The following is a 24,336-nucleotide window of genomic DNA, read 5'->3' as shown; positions in this document are numbered from 1 at the left end:
ATTTGAGAAACATTTGCGCAATTATCGCAGGGCCTACAAATTTAGTATCACCATCTTTTTATTCTACCGGGCCTGCGCTTTCAGAAAATATATGGTTTGGGGGGTCTTTTACAAACGCTAGCAACGCAGCAGTTGAAAATCAAATCAATAGGAAAAAATTGCAGAAAATTCAAAAATGGCTTGGCCAGCTGATTTGAAAAATGTTCCGGAGGGCTTGGCAGCGAAAGGGTTAAAAAAAAACCAAAATCTATGTACGCTTAAGATGTCAGAAAATCCAAAATAAAACTCTTGTTATGAGCATATGGAAATAGAGGGCCAATGAGGGCAAGAGAGATAGTGGGGGTGATTTACTAACCTAAACACACACACACACCAGGTGTGTGTGATTTTCACACAGCAAAACGTATTTATCAATCAAAAAGTCTCTAAAAGCATATTTCCACTAATGCCATATATGGAAAAATCATGCACATGATGCATATATAATGCTGCTTCACAGTTTAGACAAAAATGGTTAGCTCATGCATTTACATTCCTTGCATTCATCAACGCAAGCAACATAACATAGAGCTAATTTACACCACATTACCTTGCAATTCATTGCAAGGCTTTGCACAACACACCTGCTGGGTGTGTACACACTACAAAGGTGTTTCGATTCCTCCCATAGATCATGCTGGGAGGGAACACACTACAGAGGTGTATACACGTTCGTGGTGTGTTTAAAAGGTTAGTAAATCAACCCCATAGAGTCCGGATGGAAATATGTAATTATGGAATTATGTTCTAATGTATTCCTTCAAAAGTCTTTTTTTTTTCCTTCTAACTCAACTAGTGTAATAACCCAAGATCTGCCTATATTCTGACTATCCATGTGCCAGCTTGAATCTGGAAATGGGCTTGCATTAGTAGTGTCTGCTCTGTAAGCTGATTGAATTAGGTTGGGAGCTCAGGCATCACTAGTTTGGTGGCATTTGGTAGAAGTCCTAAGAGCAAACAGGAGGTGAGGCAGTGATAAAAACTCTTCAGAACCGCAGACAAACTGTATTGTGTCATCATCATTTTGTTTTGTAGCCATATACTGTAACACAGAAAAGTGGATAGAAAATGGGCATTTGTATTCACAATCTTCTAATGTGCATTTAGCTGTCTTGCCTTGTATGTGTAAAGCTGGCCATACACTAAGGGTTCTATTCACGAAGCAGACGAAGGATCTAGCCATAGCTTCATCCGATCCTTCGGCTAGCTTCGGCCCCAGGACCTGTTCGGTTCAGTAGAACCGAAGGGCTGCTGTATCGGCTGAGTCGAACTCCTTCTGCACTTCGGGTCGGCCGAACATGCAGAGCATGTTCGGCCGACCCAAAGCCACACGAAACCACCCGATGTACGGCTGATTTCAGACGATGTACGGCTGAAAACAGCCGTACCAGCCTGAAGTGAATAGCCGAACAGCGTTTGGCTCACTTCGCTTTAGGTCGGTCATTCACTCGGCTGCCTACGGCAGCTTAGTGAATAGACCCCAAATTGATTTTTTTTCGGTCAGCTTACGTGTCCGCCTTTTCCCACGTAAGTCGATTGAGTAATTAACATTTGTCGTGCCAGCAGGGTCACACAAAGTTAGAATTTTGGACCATTCCTTCAAATTAAGCAGAAATTCTAGTGCATTGCCAGCTTATGTGTTTTGTGAGCTCGCTTTTCAGAAAGTTTACAATTTTTGTATGTAATTGCCCATTCCTTTCTTTATACCAGACACCTTGAAAAAAACAGTTATAATAAAAATGTACCCACCACTTCTTACCTAAGGAATGAGACATCAGATGGGAATTTAGAAAGTCTAACATTACTTCCAATATTCCTTTTGCTGTTACTGGAAAGAAAAAAAAATTGTTTCCAGATTTCTCTCTTGCCACAAAATAATCACAAATGATGAAAACAAAAGGCAGAGAAAGATCAACAGTAGTAGTATCTGGTCTTGTTAAAACATACTCATCATCTAAGATGTTATGACCTGGATGAGGAAAGCTAGAACAAATGCAGGCACCGGGTGCAGTAATATCAGTCCTTCCAGCATTAACCTTCATTATAAGATCGGTTCCTAATTAACGATTGGTGCTCAGCTTGGGGGAGGTCATTTCGCTGGTGTAATCTTGATATTAAAAACAGAGTCTGGAAAAAGCCAGACCTAGAAAAATGATCAGACCTGGAGCATGGATATGTCAAACCTCATAAACCATACAAATACACATGACCAGATTCAGCACATGCATCACAAATAAATAGAGCTGCATATCTAGCTTATATATTAATATAATTCCGCACTAAATCAATAAATTAAAAAAACAACTTTTTTGGCTTGACATAAACTTCAAACATTTTAGTAATCCTTTATCAAGAGCATTGTGTAGGCTGCTACTGCCAAACTCTCCCTGAGAAAATGCTGGTTGCCTGTCTGCATTCTGCCCCAATAGCCTTTAAATCATTATTGAAGACAAAGATTGCCAGGGAACAAACACCTACACATTTCTCTCTGTAGATTTCCTTTAAATTCACACAGAGAACTACAAAATGGGAATCACAAAAGATAAAGTTGTGATAGGCGTTCGCTTACCTGTGTCAGCTACATATCATACATCACGACAACACCCACACTCTGACATGTTGAATCATGATACTGACCTGGAGTGTGCCATGGTCCGGGTGGACAGTAATACCAAATAAGGGGGCATACTCTGATTGTATGAAAAAGAAGGAAATATAAACCGAGAGGGACGGGTGGGTGGGTTCTGCCGACCACCGCACGCCCTCCTTGTCTCGGCCGGCCCTCTTTTAAGGTGGTGAGGGGGCGCAAACCCCTCCCACAAATACAGGCTAACTCGTTAGCCTTCCCACTTATGGCTCAGTGCATTGTATATAATCAATAAATACCCCAATACCAATATGAACTTTTTTTTAAAGAAAGTTTTAGTTTCATCAATACATATATCACATCAACCATACATTTTTTGAAGAGGTAAATCCACTTTTTTGTATGACTGTAAACAAATCTATTAGACTTGGCATCAGCTAGTCAAAGCAGAGCTCAGCCTGGGAGAGGGATAGGCAGCAGTAGGATCCAATGTGTTATGCTGTGGAGCTGATGTACTAATAAGGAACAGAGCATTATCAGACCTCATCAGTCTCCTTCTTCTCTTTCACTGCCCAATGACAAGCATAGGAGAGGTAGGAATGGTCTGACTACTGCCAAATTTTACTAGGTGCTATACAGGGCCCTGTTTCCTTTACTTCCTGTCCTGATGACAATGGTTTTATCACACAGTATGTACAGAAAAAATCTGGTACAGGGACACAGAAATAACAATCTGACCAAAGTTCAAGCCTTAAGTTGGCCATACACCTATAGATTTTCTGCAGATTTTCTATGGGCAGATGGAAAAGTGCAACAGATTTCTCCATCTACGGTAAACTGTGTGGATGGAGGAATCTCCCACTGGGCCAAGTTTCAGTAACTTGCTAGTTTGCCCAGCTGGCTCTCATAATACCTGAGCAATGCCTGCATCCAATCAGATTGCTCAGGTATTTTGACAGTCAGCAGGGCCGACTAGCAAGATACTGAAGCTTGGCCCCGTGAGAGATTCCTCCATCCACACAGTTTAGTGTAGATAGAAGAATCTGTTGCACTTTTTCCATCTGACCATAGAAAATCTGCAGATAATCTAAAGGTGTATGGCCAGCTTTAGGGTTTCCAATTCTTTCCCGTTCAATCCAAAACTAAGAAAAAAAGTGTATGGCTGGACATAAACTTTAATATAGGCCAAGTGAATCAAAAGAGCAAAGAAGATCTCTTCCACTTTGGGCTATGATCTCCCCATCCTAATTGATCAGTGCCTGGCTTGTAACTGATACCCAGCATGCATCCCACTCAAATCAGCCATGATGTCATCATGTAATGATGACATACCTACACCATTACAGTGTAGACCTATGCTCAATAGACATAACACAGTGATATAAACAACATCCTGAGCAGTAAACCCGTGTTTGTCCATATTGTTATATGAAGAAAGGACTGGAGGACACCAAGCCTATGAGTCTTTCTTCTAACCAACCTAGTACACAAGTGTGTGACATTTCTTCATACAAGTATATGAAATGTATCATTAGGTCTGTAGCATATTTTCTCTTCAAATATCTGCATATGTTAGACCTGGTCAGGGTCTGATTTTAAAGTTCTGCAATACTATGTCTGACCACGAGATGGCAAAGTTTTACCATAGAAGGAGGAAGCTAACATGTCATTGCACTCTTAGAAGCCTAAGAGCCCCTAATGAAGCTGAAGATATTTATACATGTATTTTGATATGCTGGACGGCACTAACTTTATAAAATAAAAAAGTTTATTTTCTTGTATGATTTTTATCCAGACCTTTTTTTAATCAGAAATGAATATTATGTAACAGTTATTAATTATGATTACTTATAATCACATTTTGTTACATATTATTTGATATCGAGTGGAGAGATTCCAGTTAGAGATTCTTGCTCCAAAAGACTACAGACACTGGGTTGGAGGGGGAGTGGGGGGGCTTTCACATGGGCGCTGTCAGTTCCGATCAGCAGGGGGTACATGAATGGATCCCTTACTGATCGAAGTAGTACGGAATGGATGTCACAGTTCTGACATCCATCCTGTGATGTGTCCGTTTACATTATATGAACCCTAATCAGGTCCATCAAAACATAACTCTGTTCCAGTTTTCCAGACCTGGATGCAGTCAGGGGTAATTGGATGTAAACGGACACACATCCACTTAGATCCTGCTGCCCATAGACTAACATTGGCTTTCCAATCAGATCCATCCGAAAAACTGACAGGTGGATCAGAGCGGACCGCCGTCTGAAATGAGCCTTGCATAGACCAGGAAGAGTGCACGGTAGTGTATTTTGTTACTTATAGCTTTATAGAAACTGGGGAGACACAAGTGTAGTACAATGTTATTATTGACTGCTTATTCCTCTCTGGTCTCATTCCCTGTTTTACTTCTGACTCCATACACTGATTTTTGTCAGACTTACTTAAATAATGTCTAGGCCAAAACCCAAAATTGTAATATATCGCAGTTTACAATCCTTAGATGTGGTAACGGCATTCCCTTCACTTTTTGAGGTGTAGACAGATTGTGTCCAGGGACAATCATCTATCCTGATCCTCAAGTAATCATTCCATGTACAATTACATGCGGACACCAACAGACAGATGTGACCACTGCCAGTCTGCCATTAAAGTGACACAAAACTCAGAAGTTAAAGCTTAAAAATCCATTCAAATTAACTACAAAAAAAGTATCTTATTTGTGTATCACTCGGCTGTAGATCCTCAAATCATCTCTGAATTAGTGCTGACACTTCCTTCTTTCTGGAGGGGGGCTATTTTGGTTCCCCATGGTCCCTGTGTGTGTTGTAAAGTAGTCACCACTCCAAGCTCACTTCCGTAATGGACTAAAATCCCACGTTTAGTTTACTAATTTGTATTGAGATTGTAGTCCATCACAGGAGTGAGCTTGGAGCGGTGGGTACTCTTCAACACACACAGGGACCATGGGGAACCAAAATAGCCCCCCTCCAGAAAGAAGGAAGTGTCAGCACTAATTCAGAGATGATTTGAGGATCTACAGCCGGGTGATACACAAATTAACAATACATTTTTGTTAATAGTTAAGGTACTTGAATGCCTTTTTAAGATTTAGCTCCTGAGTTCATTGTCACTTGAAGCTGAATTAGCACAGCGGACACATTTGTATGGATCTGGGATTCCTGCCACAAGAATCTGTAGGTTCTTGCAGCAAGAATCCTCAGCCGCAGTCTTACACTCCATGTGAATGCAGTCTTAGAGCTTTATTTTACTTGTTCCCTAGTGAGGATATAGTCCCTCCCTTTTCTGAATCAGATAAACATTTTTAAATGATCCATATAAATATAAATTAAAACATGACTTATTTTTGTGATATCTTTACAAATTCCTCATGTGCACCACATGCTATTACCACAACAAGCCTTTTACATGTGTGTAGTTACAAATGGTCCCAGCAATGTGTCTTTCACCTGAATCGTTTTTCGTTCATCAGCCACTGGACAAAGTCTTTTGCTTTCATTCTGTCCAGATATCTTGTTAAGTCACTGGAGAAAGTTCCTTCAGAGTGCCGCTTAATATTTGATGTAAAGATCTGGGACTGATATTCTTGCCACCTTTAAGCATGAAATACAAAAAGAAAAGCAGGAAAACCATATAGTTAGGTCAGATGTGTTTCTGTATTACAGATCCGATTCGCAGGGAGCTGACCTCACAATGTCTGCATGCGTTTTGCTTGTTACAGTTATAAATGCACAGAACGATACCTAAAATCCGGTGATTTTGCATTTCATTTCAGAAGGTTTTTCATTATCACAAATATTTCCTTAATCTCTGTAAATCATCACTGTAATCCTGCAGAGCTCAATACCCATACTTGACCACAAGGTGTCAGCAGACACACTTCTGGTCAAGTATGGGTATTATACACCAGGCAGATATCAATTATGAACCCAATACTTTAACACTGCTACTCTAATGATTACAGGGCTTTATAGCCCCCTCCATTTCCAACACCATATATACAACAAATAAGGGTACGACACCAATTCATGTATGCTTGCTTGCTTACGAAGGAGTAATATTTATTAAGAGAATGGAATAAGATGCAGCCTGCTGCCCCCTCTTCCTTTATCACTCTAGGCTACTGCCTTTGTAGGCTATTCACAAATCTGGGCCTGATAATGGTACTGTCTGTATTCTTCCACATGTCCCCCACTGGTGCACAAAAGGCATAACAGTAAAGGCAATCTTATCCCTTCCTTGCAACTTTGCAATATCTATGAATTCTCGATGGACCTATATGTTTTGTGAGAAATACCACTTTCCAGTCCCTGGTATTGTGGCTTTACACACAAATCACAAATTAATAAACCGATCAATATCTACATTTGATTTTACGTAAGGAAATAGTCTTTACAGTAAACATACCATAGTTGTTGTTTAATATTCCCAGTCAGACGATCAGGATCAACGGCCGTAGTGATCTTAGGCTAATTAAGTCTAATATAGTTAAACTGGCTTTCAAATTAGCAGTGCGTAGGGCACATTGAGACCACGAAATGTATCCCCGAGGGAAATGATGTCGAGAAGCACAATTCATGAGGAATTATGCATCTTCCTGGGCAAACATAAAATTCCAGGCTGGGATCATGAATCATATATGACAGTGTGTTAGTCATGGGAATAACCTAATTTCATTACAGACTCGGGAAGTTTTTTTCCTTCACAGAAATTGTATTTGAACTACTATTTGACTTTATTATACATTATTTGTGAAATTTTCTGAAAATGGCATACATTGAGTACATTTTTCTTTTAAACTAACAGACTGAAAATAGAATGATAAAAGATAATATGCAATAACAAGTATCAAAAATAGCAGTAATGTGTAGTAACTTGTAGCAACCTTTTGACTACTAGGTGCAACCCAGCAGGATTTGGTGATTAACTAATGTCTCTGGGACAGGCTCAGACAGTCCTGCACAACAGCTGTGATAGGGTGATCTAAAATTGGCAGGTTACAAAAGCTTGCCCTATACTTTCCCCTGAGATTAGATGGCTCTTGGACTGCTGACTGAAAAACGTAGACTTTACTCACCATAGCCCAATCGTAAGAAATGCCACAGCTATTGTAACAGCCTGTTTTGTTGGGCTTTTGTTTATGTCAGAACTACTTCTCCCCTCATACAAGGCAATGGGAACACAAAGTCAAGAAGGAGGCCAACTACAGGTCAGAAGGAGGCCAACTACAGGTCAGAAGGAGGGCAACTACAGGTCAAATGCATTGGTCAATGACTTCTGAATGATCTCAGGAGTGTGTCAAACTGCTGTTAAATGCAAGCAGAATACACCTGAAAGCCAGCTACATTTCCCTTTAGGTCCTAATTGGATCGCGTTTACATGGCTATTTACTCTTGGCCAATGTTATGGTGTTATGCAGCCAATTTCCTCTAATATGATCGGTCAAGTTGGCAACCAGTTTTCCAATAACTATGTAGTGTAAGGGTATTAACAGACATGAGATTACAGTGAGGCAATCCAGCCACAAATGGTTACATTTGGTGATTATCTCATGTCTTTGGGTGACCACAAACTGTCAGGGTAGCAGTCAATCAGAAAACTTAGAAAAGGGATCCTCATCATTAATGATCTGCCATTGATAAGCCAGACCATCTCCTGCTCAGTGCTCGGCCTTACTCAATAAGAGTTGCTTGTAAGCTTGTTTTTTTTAATGCTTTGTCGTATTGTATGCTAAATGATCTGACAGCATTTTAATCATGCCTGTGTGTCTGGCTGCAATCTAATCTATCCATCTGTTGGCTGTCTATGCTGGCCATACACTAAGGAGGGTATTTATGACTGAGCCATTGAAGAGCCAATTATGCTGCGAAACTCTGTAAATGTTTATTCTTTGTGCTGCAAAAATGAATGTTCTTAGGAAAATGCTGCATTATGGCCACTAGATGGAGCTTACTAGATGGAGCTAAGGAACATAGGAAAGAAGTACTGGAACTGTCTAAAGCCAATAAGGTTTTCTTGTAGTGATTGAACAGATCGCACCATCAAACTCATGTAAAATAATCTTCATTACACCTTCATTACTGATATCAAGGATATGCATTTATTTAAAAGAAATGCTAGTCATTGACAAAGCCAAAGTTGCAGGGTCAAGGCATTTCATCATTGTTTTGCTAAATAAATTGATATCCCTTCAGATAAACAAAGTATGCTGATAAAGATTATTCCGAGGGGGATTTACTCTTACTTCCTGCCCAGGAGACCCAAGAGGCAGTGAGCAGACATATTCCCAAAGTGAGGAGGAATTCCATCTTTTTGCCCAGCAGAAAAAAAGTGATGAATGAATCAAACTGCCCTTCCACCCAGTATTGAAGGGTGCCATCGCCTGACATTGCTTGATTTATGCTAGCCATCCTAGTTCCACTGAAGGCATCCTACTGTGTGTGATACTGCACCATTGTGAATTGTCTGAGAGCTATCTCTGTTTCTTGCAGTCAGGTGGTTTCTAGCAGTGGATGGAAGCATTGCCTATGCCAGAAAATAGTTATCTCAATGGGTTACATTTACAGAGACTGTCAAGTTTTTTTAAATACATTTCTGTATTTCTTTATTACATGTAGCACTAGAGATTAACCCAATTTAAATGTGTTTTATTTCTTTTTAATCACATTAATATAATATATTAACCATATATATAAAGATGCCAGCAAGAGCAGAATCTTTCTTCAGCTCTACACATGTTCTTTGACATATAGGAGGGAGATCAGACTACACAGACTGCCAAGTGACTCTCTTCCTGACAGCATTTCTTGGCTTAGTTGTACAGGATGTTTCCAAGCATGCAGGCAAACTAAGGGGTCTATTCACAAAGCAGCCGAAGGATCTAGCCATAGCTTCGGCTGATCCTTCAGCTAGCTTCGGCCCCAGGACCCCTTCGGTTCAGTAGAACCGAAGGGCTGCTGTACGGGCTATTCACAATAGCCCGTACCGCTCCCGAACTTAGCCGAGCGGCTCAGACGAGCCGAAGGCATATGCCTCGGCTCGGCTGAGCCGCACTGAAAGCCAAAGCTGGCTGAGCTTCTGACAGCTGGGCGCAGCCAGCTGTGTTCTTACAGCTGGCTCCGGTCACTTGCAGAGAGATCAGCGTCCCTGGTTACCAGCTAACCAGGGACACTGATATCCAGACAGCCCAACTCTCCTGGGCGCTCCCAGGAGAGAAACACTGATTTTTCTTTTTTTTTCTGTATTCTGACACGGAGCCGTGTCAGAATAGAAAAAAATAAAAAAAATTTTGCCCATATGAATGCATTGCTAGATTCCTATTGGCTATTTCAATTTGCAATAGCCAATAGGAAACTAGAATTGCACCCGCCCTCTGCTGCAGTTCTCCATCAGGTCCATCAGCAGAGGGCAGGTGCAATGCTAGTTTACTATAGGCTATTGCAAATTGAAATAGCCAATAGGAATCTAGCAATGCATTCCTATGGGTAACAATTTTTTATTTATTTTTTCTATTCTGACACGGCTCCGTGAAAAAGCAGTGTTTCTCTCCTGGGTGGCCGGGATCGGGAGACTCCCAAAGCGGCCAGGAGAGGTTTTTTTTTTCGTTTTTTTTACGGCAGCAGAACCGCCGGACAATAGAAAATTGTCAAAATTGTCAAATTGATTCAAAATCATAATACTCTCCCTTTAAATAAGGAGATAATCTATCAATAATATATTTGCATACCATTTCTTTCCAGTAGAGGGAGAACTTGCTTTATATAACTCTTCTAAATAAATCCATGCATTTGAAAAGAAAAATCTGTCTAGTCATGTAAAAATGGTACAAAAATCAAGTGTACTTTTTGATATACAACACATATACCATATTTACTTATGAGGATTGTGTATTTGAAGTAAATAGTTATTGATAGACTTTGATGACACTTAAAAACTCTTGGGAGCTTTTGCACAGAGGTTGTGAGTGCCATATCTCAAACAACATAATATTGGCATGTCCTAAAGCTGTTCAGTTAGCAATCTTCAAAAAGAGAATCATTAAAAACTAAATACTGTCAGTCAATATATACAGTATCTCACAGCACTGAGTACACCCGTCACATTTTTGTAAATATTTTATGATATCATTTCATGTGACGACACCGAAGACATGACACTTTGCTACAATGTAAAGTAGTGAATCTGCAGCTTGTATATCAGTGTACATTTGCTGTCCCCTCAAAATAGCGCAACACACAGCCATTAATGTCTAAACCGCTGGCAACAAAAGTGAGTACACCCCTAAGTGAAAATGTCCAAATTGGGCCCAATTAGCCATTGGGGTGTACTGATGGGGTGGTCATAATAATCTGGCCACTCAGTGTATATATTGTAGCAGAGCATCCCAGAGGGAGCCTGGGAAAGTGAGATAGGAATTGTGGGGAAAAAATAAAACAAGAGAATTAAATAATAAAAGTAAAAAGCTGGAGCTGAAAAACAATGAGATATAAAGATATAGGATATAAACAATGTTAAGAAATTAGAGGTTATATTTTAGAAACTCTAAGGGGATGATGTACAATTAAAGTTTTATTTACTGCTTGTGAAGAATACGTAATCATTTTTGCCAAGATGAATGTAAAAAAATTACAAGATCCAAAGCTGGTTCGTTTACTAATGTTTACATTTGTATCAAAAGACACCTGAAAAGTGTTGTGTAAATAAAATTATACAAATGTCATTAAATCCATTGTAACTATAGCTTGCAAAATAGCAAAATATGGAGACATTTTTTAATGCAAAGCACTGTACCCTCAGATCTAAAGCTACCCATAGGCGTGAGACAACAGTTGCTTGATCTGATCATTTTCAGGAGGATACAGCAATGATTTCATATCTACGGGAGGCTCAGAAACCTACTGGTCATTCTTTTTCTGGGAAACAGTCAGTGGAGCAGGTTTAAAGACCTGCTATAATTACTCTTATTCTCTCCTGAGTTATCCTGAGCCTGCCTGCTAGTGTAGCACTGTTGGTAACTAGGCAGACATAACTTAAAAGGATTTGGCCCTTCAGCCACCTAATAGCTACATGAACAAATGCTCTAAGTCCATTTACTTACAGGAAAGACCCAGAAACATTTAGCTCAGGCACGGTTCTTTTCTTTGCTTGTTCACAATGATGGGTGCCAGCCCCTTTAGTATATTTAAAATAGAAACGGTTTTATTTCACATGGCAATATGGGAATGAGGTACCGATCGGGAGATCCCACAGTACACTGGATCTCATTCTATGAACTAGGTTTCAATTCTTCTGGATCTTAAATTAAAGCGCACCTTTCCCCATATCTTTAAAATAACAATAAACCTTTAAGAATGTTTAGTAATGACAATCTACAAACACATACTTCTACATAACTGCAGGCTTTGTATTCTTTGCATACCTCATTTCTCTTTTCTTCCCCAGCCTTCTGGTAGTGGCCATGTTAACTAAGGGCAGATTACTAGCTCTCCTATTACTTCCTGGATTTCTGGCACATGTGAGTAGACATGTCATTAGGACATGTGACCATGCACATCATCTCAGATCTCCTGAGATTAGAGATGAGATTTCCCAGCAATGATCTGCTGATGACAAGGCAATCCGAGTGTGCATTGCGTTGGGAAACTGAAGTAATTTGCCCTCCCTTTCAAAGCAGGAAGTGAATGCTCTGCAACTGCAAGTATTTCAAAATCGCAGCATTTTACACCTGACATGTCTGTTATTATTAATCATCATACATAGAGAATTTGAGAGAGCATTGGTAGAATTTGATTTTTGAGTGTGAAGGTCCACTTTAAAGTCTCGGGTTGTTCTCCTTCTAATCACAGTCTGTGCTGGCTGGTTCCTATCAGAGCTCAGGCTCCTTGAAAATTGAGGTTTTAGTGGTATCTCAATCTTCACTTCCAAGGAAGGCAAACATAGGGAGATTTCTGTGTATACCTACCCACTCAGCCATCACTCACCCCATCTCCATATGTGGGGGACAGAAGCACCTTGTTTCCACTAGGCCAGGGGTGCCCATTAGGTAGGTCGTGATCTACCAGTAGCTCTCAAAGCGGATGCAAGTAGATCATGAAGGGTGGGAATGGCGGCCCCTTTATTCCATTTTGGTATATTTATTTAGCTGTGCACACATGATTACCTATTAGCCTGAGTCTGCTGAGCCAAGCTCCCTGACACCTTTCTGGTGGATACTGGTGGTTGAAGTGCTATTACATCAAAGAATATTTGTTTACTCAGCCTGGTGTACTACACTGTTTGCAAAATACAGCAAGGTGAGCCAGGAGAGAGAGCGCCCAGGAGAGACAGCCAGGGGAGAGAGCGCGAGGAGAGACAGCTAGGAAAAAGAGAGCAAGGAGAGACAGCCAGGAGAGAGAGAGGAGAGAGGGCAAGGAGAGACAGCCAAGAGAGCTAAGAGAGACAGCCAGGAGAGAGAGCGCGAGGAGAGACAGCCAGGGGAGAGAGAGCGCGAGGAGAGACAGCCAGGGGAGAGAGCACGAGGAGAGACAGCTAGGAAAGAGAGAGCAAGGAGAGAGAGAGAGAGAGGAGAGAGAGAGCAAGGAGAGCGAGGAGAGACAGCCAGGAGAGAGAGCGAGGGAGGTTTTTTTTTTTCGTTGGTAGATCTCATGTAGCTCAACATTTGAAAAGTAGATCTTACCACAAAAAATTGTGGGCACCCCTGCTCTAGGCCATATGCTCTTTTCTTTCAGCAGCCATCACCTTTCAGGGTTCCTCTTAGGAAGGGAGCTCCCTGACGCTTTCCATGTGCCTAGGCCCAGATAGACTACTCACAGGGCAAAAAGTCCTGGAGGAAAGAGAAAAAACAGGAAGTGACTGAGAAATGTAATCGTTTCTTAGCATGCCTCAGCAGGTTCCCAAGCTCACTGATTGGGCAGGCTATCAGATATCTATAACATAGTCATATCTCTGTGGCACTCCCTGCTGGTGCAAATTAGACATGTGCGATTCGTTTCGTTCCGAATCGAAATTCGGACGAATTTTCGGAAATTCGGACATTCCGAATTACAGACATAACGAATGCAAACGAATCCGAATTTCCATTTCCGAAATTCGGTAGCGGTAGTTCGAACGTTCGTTTCGTTTTAGGTTCTTATTCGTTTCTTATTCGTTTCGTTCGTTGGAGCAAAGTGACATTAGAGAAGGAGAAAAATATTTTTCCCCCTCAAATGTCACGAACGAACGAACCAAATAAGAAATGAATAAGAACAGAAAACGAAACGAACGTTCGACCAACCGCTACCGAATTTCGTCCGAATCCGAATTGACTTTCACACCCGAATCCCAAAAAACGAAATAACACAAATCCGAATTTAAAACGAAACAAAACAAATTTTTTGGCAGTGCACATGTCTAATAGACATAGGTGACTGCACCTCCTCTAACAACTGGCCCCTGCCAGCACAACTGATCTCTTATGAGAGTTCAGACTCAATGTAGTCCTCAGGCTGTTATAAACATAGTCACTCAACGGCCCTCATCTGTGATTCAGTGGAAAGAGTTTAAAACAAAACTCCAGCTATAACTTATTTTTTTTGACAGAGTGATGTATGTTTAGAGCCTCTGTCAGATGTTTGTTGCCAGTCCCCCTTTGAGAGTGTTCCCATCACTCCTGGGGTCAGGGAGACAGATAATAATACGAAATCTCTCTAACATGGACAGAGGCAGCAACAAAAACATTTTTAGTAGAGTGGGGAACGGTAAGAACTTCTGAAAAGTGTTCATTCCTGTGTGAGTATTCCTGGCCTAGTGATCCATATTCCTTGCATTACTTACAAATGGTGTCACAAGGACAGGAAGTGAGAAGAAATCTCACAGTGAAGCAGGCAGCAATGAAAAGCTGACAGAAATTATAACTTTCCCTACTTTACCGACAACTAAAAATTAGTTCTGGCAGGATTTAGACTTAAACTCCTTTTTAGAGAAGCTCTTTGAGGACACCACCTTGATATTTAGCAGTACATCTGATTCTGATGCATTGCATGCTCCATAATGTACTCTTACAACATAAAAGAAAACCTATTTTATTTGTAGTGATCTCTCTCTCTGCTTTTCCTGCAGAAAAGGAACAACACCTCAGTCATTGTGAGCACACTGTATATAGATTTCTCTCTGGGTGCTCAGGAGGACATTCATCAATACGAGGTGCAGTGTGAACCCAAGAGGAAGGAAGCCTCTGTACATATCCTGTCTGGTTTAGACCCGGCTCAGCTTCATGGACTAGTGGAGAATACTGACCAGTCCCAGCTGCCAGAGGCAGAAGCATCAGAGAGCAGTGATCGGGGGCAGGATAGCAGTGACGTGGTCTTCATCAGCATCTGTATATTGGCTGGAGTCCTCATGCTTATTGCAGTGGTGGGGCTGGTTCTACTGTGACCATATACCTCTTACAATGATCAGTATAATCACTACAACAATGGTTACAAAGCAGGTCTGGAAGAATCGGGTGCTATCAGAGAAAAGCTAAGCTTCTACAGCTAACGAAGAGACAGTCCATCTTGGTTATTCGGAAAGGAAAGTCTGACAAACATTACATCCAAAAGATGACAACTTAATAATGCAGTCTTCTTCACTGCTTAACATTGAAAGTCAACTGATCATGTTAAAAAAAAAAAAAAGTAAAAACTAATACAAATCCCTAAGTGACGGCATCAAAAGCACCTGCACATCCTTTTATTTCCATTGAAGGAATCTCCTTTGCTCTCCAGGAGACCCTGGGTGTACTCAACACGAAGACCTTTGGTTTGAGCTCCAAACTGAAACTCTAGCACGTCCTCAAACAGCATCACCTGTGCACAAGTCAATAGCCAATAGGGATGTATGCATTGCAGGATGTTGGGCCATACCAAAAGTTGAAGTCTCCATGCTGTATACACCCTTGTTCAGGGTCTCCCAGGAGACACGTCCTACAGACTAAAGTCATGTGTAGACATCCTTTGGAGACTGGATTATTATTATTTATCATATGTTTATATATGCAAGATTAACTTTATTGAAGACAAATCCAGACAAACAGTAGACTTTTAAGGAAATCTAGGAACTCACCAAGAGGACAAACTCCGGAAGTCTTGCTCAGTTTAGTTAAGGTAGTTCAGATAATTTTAAAATAATATTTCCAGTTCCACAGTAAGCATTGGTTTTAGGAGGTCTGCCAGTTGAGCAAAGGCCCCCAAGCAATGTTAATGTACGCGGCAGAGAAGGTGGTGCATAATTTAAAATGCAAAGCGACACCTCTGAGTGAAACGAAGTATCCCTGACTTGCAGAACCAGAAGCTTGGATAAGGCCTTCCTAGAACATCATGTTACTGGTAATATAAGGATTTAAAGTGAGGTAACCCGGTGTATTGAGGGAATGCATCAATGGAAAACAAGAGCCCAGGGCAGGTACACTGCACTCTCTGTATGTATTTCTGAGCTGTAGTTTTGGACATTTACTGTACTGTTCCTTGTTTGTATTGAAGAGTACTGACGCTGTCCAAACTGCATGAACTCATTTTAGTTTCATATTTTATTCTATAGTTTGCTAAACAGGCTGAAATGATTTGGTTTTTCCCTCTAAAGACCAAGACATAAAGTTAAAATACATGATGGCCCACTGACCAATGAAGTGGCTGTAGAAATGGTTCATCCCATATTCAAAAAGATGGTGCTGTCTTTAGCAACTATTCACAAAAGGGTGAAGAGTTTGGAGAAGGCAGGAGAAGTGAACAATCTAGGACAGGGGTGCCCATTATGTAGATGGTGATCTACAAGTAGCTCTCAAAGCTGATGCTGGTAGATCACGAAGGGTGTGAATGGCAGCTCCATTATTCCATTTTGGTATATTTATTTATCTGTGCACACATGATGACCTATTAGCCTGAGTCTGCTGAGCCAACCTCCCTGACACCTTTCTGGTGGATACTGGAGGTTGAAGTGCTATGTGGAACATCAAAAGAATATTAGTTTACACAGCTTGTTGCACTACACTGTTTGCAAAATACAGCAAGGTGAGCCAGGAGAGAGAGCACGAGGAGAGACAGCCAGGAGAGAGAGCACGAGGAGAGACAGCCAGGAGAGAGAGCACGAGGAGAGACAGCCAGGAGAGAGAGCACGAGGAGAGACAGCCAGGAGAGAGAGCACGAGGAGAGACAGCCAGGAGAGAGAGCTGTAGATCATGAAGGGTGGGAATGGCGGCCCCTTTATTCCATTTTGGTATATTTATTTAGCTGTGCACACATGATTACCTATTAGCCTGAGTCTGCTGAGCCAAGCTCCCTGACACCTTTCTGGTGGATACTGGTGGTTGAAGTGCTATTACATCAAAGAATATTTGTTTACTCAGCCTGGTGTACTACACTGTTTGCAAAATACAGCAAGGTGAGCCAGGAGAGAGAGCGCCCAGGAGAGACAGCCAGGGGAGAGAGCGCGAGGAGAGACAGCTAGGAAAAAGAGAGCAAGGAGAGACAGCCAGGAGAGAGAGAGGAGAGAGGGCAAGGAGAGACAGCCAAGAGAGCTAAGAGAGACAGCCAGGAGAGAGAGCGCGAGGAGAGACAGCCAGGGGAGAGAGAGCGCGAGGAGAGACAGCCAGGGGAGAGAGCACGAGGAGAGACAGCTAGGAAAGAGAGAGCAAGGAGAGAGAGAGAGAGAGGAGAGAGAGAGCAAGGAGAGCGAGGAGAGACAGCCAGGAGAGAGAGCGAGGGAGGTTTTTTTTTTTCGTTGGTAGATCTCATGTAGCTCAACATTTGAAAAGTAGATCTTAACACAAAAAATTGTGGGCACCCCTGCTCTAGGCCATATGCTCTTTTCTTTCAGCAGCCATCACCTTTCAGGGTTCCTCTTAGGAAGGGAGCTCCCTGACGCTTTCCATGTGCCTAGGCCCAGATAGACTACTCACAGGGCAAAAAGTCCTGGAGGAAAGAGAAAAAACAGGAAGTGACTGAGAAATGTAATCGTTTCTTAGCATGCCTCAGCAGGTTCCCAAGCTCACTGATTGGGCAGGCTATCAGATATCTATAACATAGTCATATCTCTGTGGCACTCCCTGCTGGTGCAAATTCAAATAGCATGCGGCAGAGAAAATGCACTCTGAGCTTAGAGAAACACTCATGTTGAGGTACAGTTAAGCTGGGTACAAAAAATACTCCCTATGCAACTCTCCCTATGCCATTCCTACCCCAGCTAAAGCACATTGTCATCATGGCTTCTGTGACCTCACCCTTTTATAGTGTGGGGTCTGGCTTATCCAAAAGCCCCCTATTTGCCAAGGTAAGCCAGCGGGCCTGACTTGAAAGGTGAGGCAGTACATTATGGTCACAAACAATTTGGTCTAGTGAATTCCTGCAATAGTTTGCTGGGTATGCCAACCCAGAATTGCAGTGAAACCATGGTAGCATGTTTTTTAAAGAAGCTGATAGGAATAGTTATGTTCCCCTAACAAGTTATTATTATCCACTGTGGCTCGAAACTATTCTGAGAGGGCCGATAATAAGAGTGGGAAAAAAATATGGTTTGGAGAAAATTTTATAAAGATTTATAATTATCAACAGGAGAGCCCCTACAGTGAAAGAAAGGATAGTGTGGACGGTTTTAGACTTGCCAGCTAAAGGGAATGCTAACTTATTTGATGAAAAAGGATTTTATTCTTGTAGGAGATATCCTGGTTGTAAGGTCTCAAGGGTTAACAATATACAGAATTTTTTTTTTTATCTGTAAAGCCACAGGGAAGGAGTTTACCTTTTTCTCTCTATCCGGAGACAGAGAAGACATGTTCCACTGTGACAGGATCTTGCCCTGCAATGTTCTGGTATAGTGTTGCACATAAGAAATAAGCAGACATGGACTTATTTTTCACCTCTCTGATAGCAAATTGACCCTTATGCAAAAGTACTAGGTGGGGGAGGTATGGGGCGCATCAACTCCTAGAAGGAAACAAAAACTCCACCATCCAAATTTTGTACTAAGTCAATGACCCTTCGGAGGGGAGATGAACCTCAGATTCCCTCCACAATGGTCACCTACTACAGCATCTATGGCCCTAATATAACTAATGTTTTTGCATGGATCTTGCCAGTAAAATTTTGGGACACACTAATATGACCAACCTCATAGTGGGTGGTGATTTTACCACTGTTCAACATGTCACATGAAGGTTCTCATTCTTCTAGGTCATGGTATATCTGTAAAAAATTCAAGGCAACTGGACTTGTGGTAAAACACCTACTGACACCAACTTCTGAAGACCGCCAGCTTCACACACATCTCACCTTCAACTGCTTCTCAAAAGACCTTCTCAATTATTTATTTTAATTACAAACCTCACTAACTTGCAGTGATGCTCACATCCACGAGGGAGGGACTTTACTCATTCCACAGAGGATGATACCCTGTCCAGGCTAGACATGGTTCTGGTCAACACTTCACTCTTATTCCACACCCAACAATGTGAAATCCTGCCAGTTGTTATTTCAGATCATTGCCTTACAGCTACAGGATTGCTCTATGCCAAAGAGCCAACTGTTATTTCAGATCAATTCCTTACAGCTACAGGATTGCTATATACCAGAAGGAGATTTAATCTGGAGATTCTCCCCTATCTTGCTAAGGAGGAATATTTTCAATTATACTTAAAAGTGCTTAGGGGCAAAATTATAATTTACTGCACCAACCTCAAATAATTGAAAAATGTACGTAGGCCCGTCTATCTGCTAGAAAGGCCTAAATACATATAAAATGAATAGGTCAGAGCAGAATCATTTTGCCGGGATAAAGGCAAAATGTGTATGTGATGTCTGGATTGATAAATATGACTTTTATATTAGATCTTATAAACAGGTGGAATATTTTACATTTGATAATAAGTCTGGAAAACTGTTGGTCAACCTGACTGAGGATTTTTGAAATATGCACCACATCACCTCTATCAGAGATCACTCTGGACTAATACAACATAACCCTAAGGATGTGGCTGGCATTTTCTCTTATTACTATCAGAATCTGTAGACATCACAATTTTCTGACTCTGAGGCAGTGGCTACATTTCTTAAAAAGATACTACTTGCCCATGTAGATCCTTCTCTAGCTACTGAACTGCTCTGAGAGCATGGGTACTGATTTCCATAAGATTCTCACTGAGGACATTGCTACCCCACTTGCTTGTCTTTATAAATATATGTTCCAAGGTAAAATGTATTCTCTTCAGAAATGGAAGCCTATGTTAAAGTAATTTACAAAAAAACAAATGCCTTCTGGATCGAGGGGCATACTGACCCATTTCGTTAGTCAACCAAGATGTGAAATTTCTTTCTAAAATCTTGGCTGATCACCTGGCCATCCCCCATGAACCATCCTCCCTAAATCACCCTATTCAGTCAAGCTTTGTATTTGGCAGACAAACACATTATAATAAGAAAATTGCTTATCGTTTTTGAGCATCATAGGCTGTTGGAGTCTTTTCCTACGTCTGTGGGAATGTGGTCACTCGACACAGAGAAGACCATTGACAGTGGCAATGACTCAGATGGTATGGACTTCCAGGGCTTTTATCAATCTTCTGCATTGCATCTATTTCTCCCCTACCACCAAACTGCATGTGGCGAGGGTTCTCTTCCCCTTTATCACGTTTCACAGAGAAACTCGGCAGGAGTGCCCCTTGCCCTTTATCCCCCCTACTTTTGTAGCCATTGGATTCCTAATGTGATCCTCTTTCTCCCCCGACCTTTTCAAATAGAATCCAATTACAACAAAAAGAACTCTATTTTTGCAGACAACATCCTCCTGTTCCTGCGAAGTCCAAAACATGACCAAAAATTAATCTTACACATCACCCACTTTGGCTCTTTTTTGGATTTCCACATACATCACTCAAAAAGTTTGCTTTTGTTTCTTTTAGCCAAATACAGGATGATCACCTCTTTCACAAGTAATATGTTTGGGTTTTCTTTGTTAATATCCAGCTTAAAATATTGTGACAATACATACATAAATATTTATGAGATGATGGTATTTCTGCTGATATTGAGAAATATTAGTGACCAAGACCCCCATCATAGAAAAGCCACCTATAAAACAGGTCTACCGTGTCTTATAGTAAATCCAGCTCTGGATGTGTGCCTGATTGCTTGATAACTGCTTTATATAAAAACATTCTGTCTAATGTCTATGGCCAGCTCTGTCAAGGTGGAAAGGCAAATCTTACCTGGTTTCATCTGAAGAATCTCTTACCACAATCTGCAGACTGTCCCCAGCCATAATCAGGATGATTGCCACTGTGAGGTACATTAATTGTGTCTTTTTCATTTGTTGTGCTGGAGAGAAAATCATACACATGATGGAAATATTACCAAAACGTCTACCATGCATGAATTGGGGATGATACTAGAGTTTTGTCATATTTTTGTTTTAGATAGAGTGAAGAAGAGTTACACTTTCTATCAGGTTTTTATTTCTGTCTGCAATCCTATAGGTTAGATTTTACCCCATTTCCCCATCCTGACAGCAAGGGCAAATCTCCTCAATTGACAGCGATAAAAACCTGACAGAAGCTTTAACCCTTACTTGCTTTTTCCAAAATAAAATAAACCATTCTGGCTGAATTTGGCTTTAAGCCGTCAATTTTAGCCACAGAATAAAGAAAGTAAAGTAAATATTAGTCACAGAATATAAATATGTAATTAAATCTTGCCTTACAGGATATAGGTGTCAATTTACTATATTTGTCATTTTAAAGTAGAATAGAAATCTCACAAATTTTCCTGTAAGCCCTCTGATAGGATCATCCCTTTTATATCCCTTGTTTTGTGGGTTTTAACCTGGCATAGAATATTGTGTCAGTGAACCTCTGTGACATGGCTGTATTTCTACTGACTATTCAGGGAAAAGCCACCTTTCTGCCTCCTACATGCACAGAATTTCTCAGCCTAATGGTAAACCCAGCCCTGTATACCACAAATCAATAGGGCACATGTTTGCATTCCCAAATGACCCCCTCTGAGCTTCATAAAATTACTTACAGCCTAGATAACATGGTCCCGGACTGCTAGGTGCATTGTAGATGTTTCATATAGTTAGAGACTCCAGAGGATCTATTTTTTTTAGTCAAACTGACCTTGCTAATTTGGTAAAAGGATCAGCAGGTAGCAGAGCAAATATGGCTATTAGAAACTATACACATATGCAATACAAGGGTCAGTACAAATGAAACTGATATTCCAGTTTTTTGGAAGATGTTGTAGAGCTAAACCTTCTGATTCATATATTCATATCTTAGGGAATCTATTTGTGGGGTTCCTGGGTCTGCACACCGGTTGTGACCATTATAAGGGACAATGAAGACATGTCATGCTGCACTCCTTACCGTATATCCCAATATGATACGTTAGGGTGCTTTTAGTGACTATGGGTGGCACTGTAGATAAGCAAAACTTGATAAGGATGTCACCAGCACCTGAAAGTAACATTGGTTTCTAGGTGACATCCTTTATTCCCTGTTGGGAATTTTTAAAATATTTTAATGTGACAAATGCAACATTAGGTGCTGGAATACACAAAGGTAGGGGGTGTACTCAAATCTCCCAGGTAGGGAGACACAGAGTTGGGATTATGGCAGGGATATCTTACTGTTAGAGTGTCCATGCCATACCAAATGCCTGGGGCTGAAGGAGGAGGCCAAGAGGCTCCACCTATAGCTTTTGGTTTGACTGGTCAACACCCTTTGATATGATTATACATTTAGTTGATCTTTTATCATGTCTGCATGTAAAACAAGGGCTACAGGTTCCCTTTAACTGTATCTGATATTTAAACTCATGACCATTTTATCTTCACTCTTTATTTCACTATATGAAATGGGCATGTAACTATTGCAAGCCTTTTTTCTCATCTATATTTGTTATAAACCATTATTTTATCTCCAACTTAATAGTGCCTCACAATTATTACCATTCAGAATCTAGTGAGTGAAAAATGTGTGAATGGACTTTTTCATACAATGTACCATATAAATCCATATTATAATAGGCATGTAGTTAATTCAAATAATCAGTGCAATAAATAATTGATGTAAACCTGTATTTTGCCCACATACCCCTTTCTTTCTCTTCCTGCTGTTCCTTTGGATGCACAGAAAAATACCCCCCGTTATAGGTAGCATGTTACCCACTTTTTTACATGTGACAGCTCTGGTGCTTTGCCAATTAAGCACAAGTGTTGTCACATGGGGCTGGGGAGAGTACTAACTTGGAGCTTTCACAGAGCAAGCTCTTTCCACTCCTGGCAGTGGTACAAGGGAGTGAACCTTTTGCACGTTCCCTCCTAGCAAACTAAAAAACTTTTTTTTTGTCAATTTATCACAAAAAAAATTATAATTAAAATGAGTTAACACATGCATTATGCTGAAATCCCATCTCTTCGCTATAAAGGACTTCTAACCGCAGGCCATGGAGTATAGACCCTTGGGGCCTTTATTGTTTCCCTTCACATCTACAGTATGTTTTTATACAGGTAAGTGCAATATTTATAGTATATACTACACTATGCTGGGAAGCTTGTTGTATGCCTAATATTCTTTCAGTGCTTTGGATTTACTTTGGTCCTATAAGCTTTGTACCATGATGCTGGATATGTTTTTTGCTGTGCAGAGGGCCTTGGTATTTCTGCATCTAAAAATTTCATTTGGATTTGTATAACTTTTATTTAAATTTATTTACCCACATTGCTTCTATGAGGCATACGTTATGACATTACAAGTGTCTGAGCACCATTGGGGTGAAATTACTAATTTCCCTCTTCTGCTGTTATGCTGTAGGGATCTGAGCTTATTGGCAGAGTAAAGCAAACACTACATCCCAGGTAAAATAAAGTGCAGTATGACTTATTATCGCATTAGTAGTGTATTTTATGCAACCTTTAAAATTTACTACATCAAATTAAAAATATATATTTTAGGTAACTAGTTTTCATGTTTTTTTTCAGCATATTTATTTTTTTCAAGAATATTTCAGTTTTACTGCTGGTTTTTTTTTTTTTTAAATCATACTAAATGTATCTGCTTAAGAAAGCAATAATGCAGTTTGCAGTAAGCTGTGACAACCACTAAAACGTCAATTTAATGCAAGCAGATCAAGGAACCATATTGATTGCGGTACACTTTGCCCTAATAAGCACAAATTCTCTAACTGCTATTTTTTCTGTAGGAAACAAATATTCAGAATTCATGTTTTGCATGACAATCTAAATCAGAATGAAGGTTATAATGAAGAAACGTTGCTTGTATGCATCCGTGCAGCAAACAGACAAATGTGTACAGTTAGTAAGTTTGACATGTGTTGGTGTGTTCAGCTTAATAGATATCCCAGAAAGATAGCATTTTGTGAAATGCCACAAAAGTAGACATATAAGTATTCCTACGTTGGCTATATTATTACATCTTAAACTAACAGCCTATTGAATTGTATATATACCTTTAAACTATATCCATAATACTTGCTTCTCAAACAAGTCAATGGCATGCTAAAAATTAATTGACATGCCTAAAATATATTAGTTGAGTACTAGAATAGTTAAATAAACTAATCATGGAAATTGCCTACCTTCTTTAGGTAAATTGTTGCTGCTCAGGTCTCCTCTGTGCATGTATTTGCCTCTGTTTGAATGTTCCCCACATATTGTCCTTT

General features: G+C 40.5%; 1 protein-coding gene across 1 annotated transcript in view; it reads right to left on the bottom strand.

The window, feature by feature from the left end:
* The window catches only part of LOC108794392 (glucagon-like), a 27,066-nt gene extending 2,730 nt beyond the window's left edge, over positions 1–24,336 (bottom strand). The window contains exons 1-4 of the mRNA XM_018565419.1: positions 24,253–24,336; positions 20,862–20,970; positions 6,100–6,243; positions 1,799–1,867 (exon numbers count right to left, since the gene is read on the bottom strand). Coding sequence (XP_018420921.1) covers positions 1,799–1,867; positions 6,100–6,243; positions 20,862–20,970; positions 24,253–24,295 — 365 coding nt within the window. The 5' untranslated portion in view covers positions 24,296–24,336. The remainder of the gene's footprint in view (positions 1–1,798; positions 1,868–6,099; positions 6,244–20,861; positions 20,971–24,252) is intronic.

Source organism: Nanorana parkeri, unplaced genomic scaffold, assembly GCF_000935625.1.
Source record: "Nanorana parkeri isolate BGI_ZX_2015 unplaced genomic scaffold, ASM93562v1 scaffold846, whole genome shotgun sequence".
Taxonomy (NCBI): Eukaryota; Metazoa; Chordata; class Amphibia; order Anura; family Dicroglossidae; genus Nanorana; species Nanorana parkeri.
This window is presented reverse-complemented; position numbering and strand designations above follow the sequence as displayed.